Here is a 13,948-nt window from a genome sequence, read left to right on the forward strand (position 1 = left end):
GCGGTATTGGGAAACGCACAGCTTGTTTTATTTACTTTAAGAGGTGCTCTACCTGCCCATAAGCTATTGAAGACAGATCTCCAGTTAATGTCAAAATATTTTTAGTGATAGATTTAAAACCGTAGAGAACTCATACAGGTATGCAATCTTATTAAGGCACGGAGGTGGTTCTCTATTTGACAAGAAAGATCACGTCAATCTTAGGTTCGTAGTTTATTTCCTTGTTGGGCACGAATACTGATGTCCACCGCGGAAATCTCTGACCGATAACACTGAAATTCCGGTGCAAGATTTGCCCAATAATTTCAGTTGCGATAAAATCATCATTAATCGCAGTTTGTAGACAAGAATAACAACTCCTGTGTGAAAAGGTCTAGAAGGCAGATTTAAAGTTTAGTTGTTTTATGGGAATAAAAGCAGAGATAACAAAAATAAAAAACGAGTTTTAGACCACTTCCAAATGCATCTTACTGAGACCATTCTTACGTGGTTTTGGCATCATAATAGAGTACGTAATGGTGAGAAAGTTAAATGTTCATGTTCAGGATCTTCAACAAACTTTCACAATTTTGTCGGTACGATGGGCTATAATTACAGGAAATTCGTGAATCCGCGTGAGAGGTTTCCCTTCATCTTGTTCCCGTTTTCCTAAAGTAGAAATCTACTAGATATTCCATGGTCACCATGCGCAAAATGGCCTACTAATTTGCTCAACTTATAGCTTGTAAATCTACTGCATGAAATCTGTTGTTAATAAATTGTTGATTTGAGGTGACTTTTCAGTGCTCACAGGAAAAAACTTCCTCATTCACTTACACTTCACTAAGTTCTTGTACCTTTTGACCCTGAGATGTGAAGTTGAGCACCAGAACCATTGTAGAAGTCCAAGTTAAGCCTGCCGAAAAGTTTACTTGAAGTAAACTTTCCCTACGCGTGCAAGACTTGACTAAAACGAAAAACGCCTCGAGCTCCTTGTTACTTGAGGATTAGGAAACACTGACGCAGCAAGACGACATATTGTGGGCTTATGTCGGTAAAGGAGCGGTTAGGGAGGTCCCCTAATACGTGAGAAAACGCATAAAAGCGAACAAGCATTGTTCCGAATTAAGGCGATCAAAGCTGTCGTGAGCAGAATGTTGGCATGCCATTTGGAGAAGATACTTCAGTTGATTTTGGCACAGCTTACTAATTGTAAATTAAGAGAGATGAAGAGGCACCTACAGCTTCTTAAGCCTAAAGATAAACAATATGAAAGTAATAGCAACGAAAATAACTTTTTTCCGGAGATTAATACAGCACCAAGACTTAATTAAGGTGTGGATCACTATTACACTGCAGAGGAGATATTTTAGCATGTTCCGATTTTACTTTATTGACTTAAAGCATGGACAAAGAAATTTGCCGTGTCAGGCTACAGTCATTTTGCATTGTCCCGTTGTAGAAAAAGTTTCGAGAAATGCACCCGAGCATCTAGCTCGTCATCAGCGTCTGGAAGCTGGCGAAAATATTATGCAATCATGTACTGTAAAGGGCACATGAACTGCTCCGTTTACAAGACAGTCCCTTACCATTTCATGGGCAATAAATAGTTACAGAATGATCAGATTCTTGGTAAATAATCATAAGTTTAGAGGATCTGCAAATAACCTTTTATTAATAAAGTGTTAAAGAGATGAGATTCCTTCTTGGAATACATAAAAAGACCTCCATGAGAATTGAGTAAACTAATGTGAAATCTAAAAGGTTCCCTTAGAAAGGAAGAAAGTAAAGGAGAAACATTTAATTTTTATTTAAGAATTAATATAGATCTTTGGAAATGTTAGTCAACTTTATGAAATAAGCCATCTGCATGTGATACCATTTTAACAGTAAATCGTTGAGGTCAGACCCTATCCAATAATAAAACAAAAAACAATCGACCTCATCGTTTTACTTCTAATTACATGAACGCTTTATAAGTTCATTCCAACATTTCACCTTTCACAGAGAATTTTCCAGATTGTGACTCTGTGGGATGCAAACCGCGAACTAATCTGCTTATAGCGTTTGTGCTGCAATCCATTTTTCTTTTCACTGGGAACTACAGTCGATGCTTGCTCGAAACAATGATCGGCTCTAAATAAAATCTATCTACACTAAAGAGGAGACCTAATGTAAACATCATCGATCCATATGCTTCACACGAAGATTAGACTGTAGTTAAATAAAAGTGAAAGCACTTCTCATTTCTAAAATCCAATTTGTCCTCTTCTACAATTTCCAACGGAGCAAATGCATGACCTCCATGGTTGTATCGCACGGATTTGAGATCGCACAGGAGTGTAAGAGTAACGTCATAAGAACCAAAAATACAATTAATGTACCTTTTTTTTTTTGTATTGATCATCGTCCAATTTTATGTTATTGCACAAGCTTTGATAATCTTTGGCTGATAAATTGGCCATAGTTCAGTTTGCTCTAATGAAAACAACTTATTAACATCGTTTTCCGGCGTTTATTCTTAGTTCATCTGTTTCCGTAATCGTAGAATAAGAGTGTATTTATGCGATCATTTTGACTTTTGGAAATACAGTAAGAAGTTGATGATAATTCAGAAAGAAAGAAAGGAATGATGTTAACTCCGCTTCATCAAGAAAGGTGGAAAACGATCTGCAAAGGACACGGTACTTATTTGCAAATTTTTGACCAGAGTGCAGTTAGAGTATATGAACTTTTACACAAACATTCCTTGATCGATACATCATAATTCAGTTGGCAGAGACAACAAAGCTCTTACAAGTACTTGTAAACTGAATGACATGTAATGAGCTTACAAGAAAGCGATTAAATCACTCTCACCTGGAAATCGTTCGCCATGATTGTGGACACCACGACGGTCATTTATGTACATGTAAACCTGATTTTATAAACTGCCCCAACCTCGTCCGTAAAATTATTTATATCTTCGTTATCTTTCGCATTTTCCGTGATATTATTTGGTTGTTATTCCGACAATGAGTTAGGGTAAACAAAATTACGGATGTTTGGGATGCTGACCCCTATCTTCACCCAGGTTCAAGATATCAGCCACAGGGTTACTTGAAATAAATGCGGTTCCCTTTTGCGTGAAACAGAACAGCCTGGCGTCTAGTGATTTATCACAGTGGGCAGAAACTTGTCACTCTTTTGATTTAGGGTTCCTGCTGTTAATCGCCTGTGGGTGTGACTTGGGTGCGTTTAAGATTTGCCCTCGCAATTCGCTTATCTTTCCGAGACTTTCTCCTAGTTATTCCAACTACGCATCATGAATTCTAACCCGTCAGTTAAATCGGGCAAAACGGAATGTTCGTAATCATTTCATGATGTAAATTTCATTTTTCTGGCGGTTATGTGATACTTAACAACTTATGGGTCCCGCTATTTTATCAATCTCCTCAGTTAAAAATGTTTCGCAAGTAGTTGACTTTGGAAAATTGACAGATTGAATGAGAAATGAGTACTGACAGTACTGTGGCATGAGAAAATTATCGATGAACTTTCGAGGTACAGTTATCGGTTGAAAATCAGTTGACGTACTTTCTTCGGTGGGAGTATAAGCCACGCATTTAAATATGCAGCCTAGGTGTATGTAACTCCTACATAAAAATGCATCAAACTTCTGTCCTTTCCTCAACTGATAACGGAAGAAATTAAAGTTCCTATAGTTATATTAATTTAGTCAACATTTGGTTGAAAAGACGTGAAAGACGGAAAAGGTGATGCGAACATCATTCGTTCGTTGTCTCGCAGAGCTGGGCCGGAGGAAGTTTCCTCAACAAATATTACCTTCATCGTCTGCTTGGTTTCATAATCCAAAACTACAAATACTTATGTCAATATCATTGATCTCAAGAATTTGCAATTTCTCTCGTTTTTTCATAACATTTCTGATAGTTTCTGATAAGATTACCGAGATGTAACAATCTTGAAATATTTTCACCATATCGAAATGCTGTTGTCATTGCTACAGAGGTAAAAATTTCTCGATTGTAATTTCAGGACAAATCTGAGGCACAGAAATTAGTCTATTCGCTTCTCTTTGTATCCAAAACAAAATCTCAAAAGGTTCTGAACGAACATTCCGTACCTTTGTTCACGTGCAGCCTTCGAACTCTTATCAAATCGAAAGCGAACCAGTTCCCCCAAAAGATCACGTTACCTATCCTTTTCCCTCTAGTACAATCTTAACATCATTTAGATGACATTAACGTGACATTTCTTGTGACTAAATTAAAACAACGTCCACTTCAAGCAAACAGATGGAACGTAATAACGAAAAAATGCACTCGCTTTGTAATATGACTTTCTCTTTCCTGTGTCTCGACTTTTGAGATTTCTCGTACTTCTGCACAAGTAATTTAAGCAATGTAGGCTTATGACACCATTTGTGACTATCATCGCTATCATTATACACGTGGCATTTGTAAAGGTGATTCTAGGTCATATTTAATCTGTTATAAAAAAAAAATAAACAACTGATAACTTAGTAGAGAAAGACGAACAGACATCACTTCGAAAAAGAAACTTAATCCCAATTCCTTTTAGACATGTTACTAAAGAAACAAAGATACTTTGTTCTTTTATGTAGCTTAGGATCGGAAACAGTACTTTGGTGTAACGCTGTGTTGTCAGTAAATATTAAGCGGATTTCCAAAACATTTTTTTAGCTGGAAGAACCTCAGCAAGGAGTTTCCGTAACTTTCGGATAATAAGACATGTATCAGTATTAGTTTTCAATCACTGCATCGATGACATTTTCGAATCTAGTTGAAGGACTGTACTTGTCAACAGGATATGCTAATTGTGATATGAATCATTCCCTTGAGGTGCCTGCTTGAAAGTTTTTTTTCTACCAGCAATTATTAATACTGTAACGCACGACGAGACGAATTATGTTAAATATCTTTCAGTTTTCATCCAAATAGGGTATTATTCAGTGGAAAAAGTTAATTAATACACACATGCGAAATTCGTTCCTCAAGTTGACATGTAATGTAATTAAGAGGGGTTATCCCAGCGGATTACAAGACCATTCAATGATATTTAACTACTAATTTAGCTGTCTCTGTTAAGCGATTCATACTTCCAATGAATTTAGCATGTCTTTCGATGAAACATTCGCGCGTCAATAGCATTTACAGAGAAATGTTTTCATTCAGAGATCTTTCATAGCCCAGACTGGGTCTGCTCAAGGAGTGTAAGGGTTTTTAGACTTCGTTATGGTGTTAAATGTGGTGGTTCTTTTTCTGTATTTTGTTCTGTGAAATTTATACAATGCTAAAGTCCATAAAAGAGAGCAACTGAACAGTACTTATTATTATGTTATGGTTTTTTTCTAATGGTCTGTATAGTAGATAAAGCTACAACAAAGTGAGTCATGTCAGTGGAGAGTTAAAAATCCTCGCGTGCAGGAAATGACTTTGATAAAAGTGTTAATAATAGAACTGTCAGCTATGTTGGAGATTTGGACAGGTCATGAAGAAAGCTCCCCTGTGTTCGAATTGAGTTTTCCTGGCAAATTGTCAATTTCAGTTAGAGCGAGAAAAATCTCAATAAAGCATAAAATCTTTCTCAAAGTGTTCCAAACATTCTTGTCAATGGATCGCCGTCATATGTAGGTTAAAACGAAAAAGAGTAAAATCAGATCATGTAGAACTATTTTTAGATAAGAGATCGCGTGCAGACAAACCCAAACGGTATTGAGACAAACGAGCAATTTGGGAACCGTTTCTGTCAATGATAATTTGACGTGTTAAGACTATGGATGACGGGTTGGTTCTTTCTGATAAGTGTCTCTTTACAGGCCCAGAAAACTAAACCTATTGCACAGCATGTGTCAACAGCGTTGCAAAATGTATAATCTTACTAAACACTCTCCACAAAAATTTCAAAAATCTTAACAAGAAAAAAAAGGAAAATAATGAAGGAAACCCTTGGAAAAACCGATACAAATGAATTAGCGTTCCACTCAATTGAACACTAAGATTTGCCTTCGGAAACTTGAGTGTTTTCAGATGACACTCAAAAAAAAAATTGATCAATAATTTCAAAGGTTTAAGTTACACCAGCTCCAATTTTGTGCGTTTTAGGAGCTACAACTCTTTCTCCAATAGTTGCAATGAACAGGAAAGAAATAATAAAATCACGATGAAAACGTAAGTGTAAAATGTTTTAAGTCGTTTTGAAAAAGGAAACTTGAAAATAAGAAACAACTTTGGTCGAGAATGGAGAAATGAGCATTGATTGTAAATCACGAACCTAGAAAAATTCGCAAATACTTCCACGAAGCTTTATAATTTGATAAGTTTCTCCGTCTCGATGTTACATACATCTTTCATCTGAAATTCAATTCGTTCGACTTGGGCCGAGTGGGCGGAGACTCAAATATGTCAATCAAGATTCCCAAGGTAAAGAAACTTCTACAGTTGGGTAGGCCTTAGCAAGTCAAAACGGACTGAAGTCTAGAGATTCAGTAAAGAATTTGTAACGATTACAGGTGGATCTATCCAGTCGCCAAATCTTTAACCTTGCCCACGCTGTCCGTTATTGGCTCAAATATGATCATCAAAGAAAACACAGAGATCTGCCATGTCTTTTGCCTTATAGCTAAATTTTGATCAACGATTGCAACATCACAAGATGGTTTGAGCTCGATTTGAAGCAGAGTGTACTTTTATTTCTCTTAACAAAGTCCTTAAAAGAATGCCAAATAGAATTTAAAGAACTTGCTCAAATCACATCACAATTTGTTATTGGTATTACCTCTTTTACTATTTTTTCGCAAAAAGGCAATGACGATATGAAGGAAAGATGAGCGTTTTGTTACTGATTGTTTCCTGAATTCTCAAAAATCTCTCCTGTAACAAATTTTGTTACTTTGAAGTAGATAGATATTATCTAGTTAAGTCCCACAAACATTCTACTGTTACGATACAGTGACAGTTAACAGGGGAACATTCCAGTGACCTTGGTAACTCTATGGCATTTACGATGTGAAAACAAACTACTTATAAGTACTTGAGGTAATTACGTAGCTAAAAATCTCATCATTTCAAACTCAGTTACCACAATCTCACCTTGTTTTCCATTGTTGCGGATAGTTCGTCCTTTACATAGGAACTATTTTCTACACTCTCTTGTGATTTGCGCTTTTTTCTCCGCCTTTAATCCCCAAATCCACACAGATAATGCACAATTTCTCAAGTTTGACTTTCTCTCTGTACACAGCTTGATTTGTTTTTGTTTTTGTTTTTGTTTTTTGGCCAATTCTTTATCTCATGAACTTGGGTAGGATCAACAATTAAGAATCGCTTAAGTGGTTGACATAGGTTACCTTTAGATGTTGGACTGTTGTTTGTTTATCGTCAATACAATTGATGTGGGTGCGGCAGAGGAGTTGCTCTCGCAATTCTGTTCTTTGTCTTAGCCTTGGTGGGCTTTTTCTATTCACGAGACATCTCGTGACAGGTGATTGGCAAATTGTTCGAGGCACGTGAATTATTGCGGGATGCGTATTTCATGTTTTTAGCCGGAAGGTTATGCGATATGAAACAACATCCTGGGATGACTTTTAATCATTGTTCTCAGCGGGATTGTTGTTGAATTACAATTTTTTAACTGTTACAGTACAGCTTCCCGTCGACATGGAGAACAGCAACACCACAAGCGTTGCAATCACTTTCGAAAGAATATATTCCTAATCTGCATTCTCTCAACTTCGCCATATAATGGACGCTTCAACAGTCCTTAGGCAAGGACTTCCCTGCTACGTATCTTGTATTTTTGCTAGTTTTTACTTATGTTGTCCAGACTACACCCTGCATGGAGCTCAACAGGCTCAAGGCCAAAACATTTTCATTTCGTAACTTATCATGATACAAAAAGCTATTCTTTTCCTACGATGCAATTTGCATAACTAAAGCTCATGCATACTAACGGCTTCTCGGGTCAATGTTGAACCTGGCCACCTGATGGGAATCTTTCAACTTAGAGGTGGGGAAGGATAGGTAGTTAGGGTGTCTCGCTAAGCCTTTAAAAAGGTATAGCGTGATATCATTCAGCCCCGAGAAAGCACGCTCTAAGGCAAAATGTGTAGATTGACCTCGTAGATCCACATCTAACATCAGACAGAACAATAAGAGTTCGCTGTAGAAAAGAACTGTTAGGAACACACAAGTAAAGCGCACATTGTCACCACTCAAACTTTCTTGGACGCTTTCGATCCTTAAAGATAACCTTTTCAAAACAAAAAAAATGGCTAAATCGTATCTAAAACTCAAGGCGGCAAAACCCATCAACACTTAAGTCCCAGAGAATGAGAAGCATCTAATTTATCACTGAATCAAACATTTAGATCGCGAGAATTAAGGAAATTATCGCCAACTAAGAAAGAAATTACAAAGTAACCTTGTCCGCGCCCTGGGTAACGTATAAGGAATAGTATGGAGGAGTTCAAAGTGTGAAGGCCAATTTAGGGAGTCCCCTCTCCGTTGCCGCCGCTGCTGGAAAACAGCCAGCAAAGTGTGGAGAACAGAGGGAGGGGATATCATCAAGCTTTAGGTACTGAAAGATTGGCTTTAAAACGGGCAAAATGACTTTATCAGATGTTCATGTTATTCCAAGTATGGCTGTTCTTTTGAAGTCATTAAGCTTTCATTAAAAATATACAGTTTTGTCAATAGGTTTAAGCAAGCTGTTGAAGAATGATTTTTCATGATAAAGAAAATTGTTTTCGACGTCGTCGTTGCAGGGAAATCATTCTTATCTGAGTCGCGGAAGATTTAAAAATAAAAGGCTAGTCAAAATATTGTCTAAGATAAGTTCAGAAGAAAGTTACACGATGGAGAAGTAAGTGGTATAGCACTCAGTTATATCATATAAAGGGAAAATTTTGATTTTGTGTGATACAACGACAAAATACCACCACCTACCATGGCTTACTGGTTGATTTCGTTTTGTTCTCCTTCTGTTTTTGTTAGTAAATAGCGTTGTAAGCTTTTTATTAACTTATAGCTGTGCATGACTAAGGAAAGTTATACGACTTCCCGTGATATCTCGTGACCGTTACATAAGTTCTACCCTAAAGCACACGTGAATCTGTTCGTGACCAAGATATCTAGGTTTATGCAGTTATGTGGTAACATAAAGAATAAAAATACGTTCCTATCGTTCCAGGTGGGTTCTTCTAAAGCTCAAACATTCGAAATCTTCAATACTATTTCAGGCCTATAGCCTAACGTTGTATTTAATCGGACGACCAAGACTACCTGTGCGCGCGCATGTTCTATCTTTGTGTCCTTTACGAGCGTAAGAAATGTTACAATATCCAAACCATTTCGTGTTATTCGTTAATTTTGGACGAAGTACTGAAGCATTTCAGAGTCAACAATTCTTAAAAGCGAAGTCTGGCAAGTTCTACCAATGGTTCCAACATATGTTCAGCAGCTTCAAAAAATTCGTCCATGGGTGGTTTTCATTAACTTTGCTTCTTTATTTTATCTTTTGTAATTAAATACCAAGGAAGTTTCTCTCTCCATTGGATACTGTACGTTATCAACAAGTCTGTGAATGTATGGTATTTTTTCTATCAATAAAAATCCCTTCTTTTTTTCAAACGACCATTTCGTCAAGTTCTATTTCAAGTTCAACCTACAAATATGAGAAATTAGATTCACTCTAAGTGTGTTCGGAGATTTTACTTCAGAGAAATAAAACCCACAGAGGAAGTGTGGCAAACGTTGCTGAAAATATAACAAAGGATGTAAGTTGAATAGACTTTGTTTTGACTGGTCCTAGTCCATTTAATTTAACCCTTAAACTTCCAGATCTCAATCGTAATTCTCCATAATGTCTGCCATACAATTTTCGTGCTGTTAGTTTGGAGAATTTGGTCTTGGATCAAACAATAATCCCCTTGCGATATTTTTCTTTATTCTCATCACTTGTCTACTTGATGTTGCAATGATATTGTAAGGAGAAATTCTGTCTTGGTCACTCATTGGAGTTGGAAGGTTAAGATCTTGATCACCTTTCACTTTTTTCAGTATCTACTTTCAGCATTGTCTTTCTCCATTTTCCTTTCTCAAATATTCTAAATATCCTAGAAACTTCTTTACGTTTCCCTTCTTAAGATCACATGCCAGTGGAGTCCTGTTTCAATCAAAATGCATTAAACCAAACTCCCCCTTAAGTCAAAAATGCTGTTCAATTCTCAGGTCGACTCTGTGTGTTCTTTGGTTCGATGCATAAAAGGGATTGAAATGAGGAGAATGAGCCGCAAGCTGACATATCTTTGGCGTGTGCTCACACTTAACCACCCACAGCATCTTGATTTAGCCTTCTACTTTGTTGACATCTTTTATTTTTAGAAATAGATAGTTAGGTTTGTGTTAAGATTCATTTTAGACTCAACACTATCAATATCTACACAGCAAGAATGAAATGAAACGATCAGTTGTCTATAGAACCGCGTAGCGTCAAAGAAAATTCCGTATTTCTTAATTTAGCTCCTAGGGTAGAAAGCAGTTAGCTAGTGTATGCTTTAATCATCCTCGTCCAACCTCCTCCATCGCTGAATCAATCGTGGCAATGACCTTTAACGGCTTCAATTGATAGTTGCAATTTTTCAGTGCTTTAGATACACTTTAAATTAAGAAACGTTCATGAGGAAAAAACAAAACTTGATAAAATGGTAGTAAAACTTGTTCCAACTAAGCGCATTTGAAAAAAAAAGTGGTTAATTTAAACAGAGCCAAACTGCTGTCGTTACTTTTTGACGAACACAGTTGAATTGTACTGTCTGTAGCCCAGTGGCTGTTTCCACAGAATCACAACCACAAACATCCATTACTTATGATACGTTTCATAAACGAAGAGTTTGAGCCGTTGATGTTCTTCATTCGCAGTTAAGGGCAATTTTGAAACGGGCGATCTAAATTTCGCAGGATTACATCGGTTTGCTCACCTCGCTCTTTGATTGATTAAGAAAACTTGCACCTTCGCGTCAATCAATGAGATACAAACTTAGAGCACTTTTCAATTAAGCGTCAAAAGTAATCCGAAATTGCATTGGTTTGCCTTACTTCGCTCTGTGACTGGTCAAAAAAAAAAACTCGCGCCAATATCTCCACCAATCAGGTGCAAAACTAACACCAACCTCGACTTGGTTGCCCATGTTTTCCCGCGCTTTAGGCAGTTTACTTGATTTTACTTTCGATTCTTATTGGCTCTTACAGGTCTTTTCGATTCTTATCGGCTCTTACAGGTATTTCCTTTTCTTATGATTGGTCGCTGTGATTACTTTGTTTTTTTTCTTTTTAACGGTACTCAATCGAAAAGTGCTTTATTTGCGTAGAGCTCCTCAACACCTACGTTTTAAGTTTTCCACATTGATGCTCTACTCATACTTAGTAGTTAAAAATAGCTTCGTCTGTTTGATGAAATCCACTTATCTTTGTTAATTTCGTATGTACTTTGAGTTTAAAAAAAACATGCAAGTAATTTTAAATAAATCTGGCGATTATAACTACCAAAAACAGTCAACTAAACTGTTACCACTGAATATATGTAAAACACTTTGATCCTAAACGAAGCAACAAAATCAGTAAAAATTATAAAAGGTGTATTTTCTTTAAAAAATGAAGGCGGGCGCTAATTTATAAAGGGTGTACTAATAGCCCTGAAGATCAGCGGAGCAGTCTAATTACACCAATCGCCGAGAGCAATTTAGATTCAAAAGCGACCAAATCATTTTTGATTAGACTGAAAAACTAATAACTTTTAAAGTACTCCACGTTTTTGGAAGGCTAATCTACTCAAGATTGCGCAAGGGCATATCGATTACTCAAGTTGCTACAATTCTATATACAAAGAGTATCACTAAACTTCTCTCAGAAGAAAAAAATAAAAAAAAAAAAGGAAAACTGAGATAGCAAATTTGGTATGATTCGACAAATTAGCATAAATGTAATCTGCCTGATTGAAAATATTGTTGGAAGTTTACATCAGTTTGCCAAATATTTAAAACAAAGAAAAAAACACTGGCGACCATTTTACTTTATCAAAGTATGTGGTATTATTTAAAGTGAACAACTAACATGATCTTTTAAGTCCAGAAGATAGACCTTTAACAAAAACTGACATAAATATTTGAGCACAACATTGAAGATTGTTGCCATAAACAAAAGGTCATTACAATATCGGTGTGTCAAAAAAGCATCTTAAAAAAACCTGTAAAAAATTGATTTGCAATTACCTACGGAAAAACCGACTAAATTTGCATGAAATGAAAATGCTTCAGAGTTCCAATATACTCTAAAAGAGTTTCTTAAAAATTAAGTATATTTCATAATCCTGTTGTGGAAACATTGCGCTTTAAAAACCAGAATGAAAATAATTATATGCTTATACATGCGCGGGAGGTTGTGATATGATCTAAGGTTGTTTTTCACCCTTCTTTTCTCGTTAGTTTTTGAAAAGCCATTTTATCTTTCGTGACTGCAGCTAACACTCTTGTTAAAAAAATCAGTGGTCAATACCTATTAAAACTGTTGAAGTCCTGGAAGATAATAAATTCTGTATACAATAGTAGTACCTTTACAGCCATGTCGGCGAGGAGAATTCCTTTTTCGCTCGTTCTTCTCTTTGTTAAAACCTCTCTCTCCTTCCCGAATCTGTGAGTGAAACTTCTTCAGCTGTTATCCACCCTTAACTAAAGAAAACAAAACAAGTTTGCTATTTTCTAAACTATTTGTCGTTTTGGAAAACAAGAGAGTCAGTTCAACGCAAGGTCAGAAAGATCGCATTCTAAACTAGCGTTTCTTTCTCTGAATATGATCAGCTCATTAAAGCGCTGGGTTATCACAAATACAGAGATATTTTTCTTTGCTTTGCGGGGGAGGAAGACAGACGTGTTCTCTGTGTTTATGACAGCTGAATTGGCTATAGCTGCTAACTAAGAATTATCTCGCTTTATTTGCGCTCAATCCCACTGATTAATTCGTGGGAGTGATTGAGTTTCCCTGTTCCTCTTGTCACAATACGACGGAAATTATCAGCTATTAGTTGATTCTCCTTGTCGCGTCGGTTTTCTGTTCTAGGGAGGTAACTAGTGCGTAGTTTTATCGTACATTTCCATTAAAATCAATTTGATAACAATTTACTTGCGCTTTGTCTATTGTTGGTTGGGTCTTGTTCGAGTTTTGCAGCTAAGCTCAGCTTAACAGTGAAGGTTTTAGCTTTTGAGTCTTTGTACTCACTGCGAATCCTCTGATGGGAAGTTAAGAATGAGCTCAAATCTAAATGAACGTGTTGAACAATATAGATCGAGATTATCAACACAGATCTCACGAAAAGCTTTCACAAACGCCAGATGGTGGAGATGTTTGTAGTCAAGGTGATTGTTGAAAACTTCGCTGCATCCGGGAGTTGAAATGATTTGCCATGGCTGAAACTCTGAGTATCTCGTTCAGACAGGCAAGAATCCTCATGATGAATACGAGTGATGCTTCTCCGAAATGATAAATAGTCATCCTCTGCTTTGTTCTTTTCTTTAGGTTTGACATTTCAGATGACACAGGATGACAGCTTATTTATATCGTTACCCTTCCCACTCGAATAGCTTTAAGATGGTAATTAGAACAGGTGGAAAAGACGCTGAATTGCTTTTGCTGACTCAAGAAATAGAAAATACAAACAGAAAAGTGCTTGATTTTCGTAAGAGGTTTAAACGTCTTTTGACACGGAGAATAAATGATTAGTAATTGATATTTATGTCAGTTTTATTGGCGAAATTTCAAAAATCGGCGCTTACACGGTTTGTCAAGTGAAGTGACTCTAGAAAATCGCAGCAAAAAAATTAAAAAAGATTCTCCTAAATTCTGTTTTATTCATAAAACACGAGTCTTAAACTTGAAGAGAAGACTTTTATTGA

General features: G+C 36.6%; 1 protein-coding gene across 6 annotated transcripts in view; it reads right to left on the minus strand.

Moving 5' to 3' along the window:
- LOC113671740 (protein trunk) overlaps nucleotides 1-13,948 on the minus strand; it is a 32,766-nt gene that overhangs the window by 1,131 nt on the left and 17,687 nt on the right. For 2 of the 6 annotated variants that reach the window (XM_089184185.1, XM_027187992.2), the window contains exon 2: nucleotides 12,611-12,727. In XM_089184185.1, the coding sequence (XP_089040311.1) occupies nucleotides 12,611-12,622 (12 nt within the window). In that variant the 5' untranslated portion in view covers nucleotides 12,623-12,727. Of the gene's footprint in view, nucleotides 1-836; nucleotides 1,004-2,838; nucleotides 3,140-12,610; nucleotides 12,728-13,178; nucleotides 13,509-13,948 lie in introns of those variants that run through there. The other 4 variants (XM_027187993.2, XM_089184184.1, XM_089184183.1 and 1 more) reach the window with 4 other exon arrangements.

The sequence above is a fragment of the Pocillopora damicornis genome, chromosome 10, assembly GCF_964200805.1.
Source record: "Pocillopora damicornis chromosome 10, jaPocDami1.2, whole genome shotgun sequence".
Lineage (NCBI taxonomy): Eukaryota > Metazoa > Cnidaria > Anthozoa > Scleractinia > Pocilloporidae > Pocillopora > Pocillopora damicornis.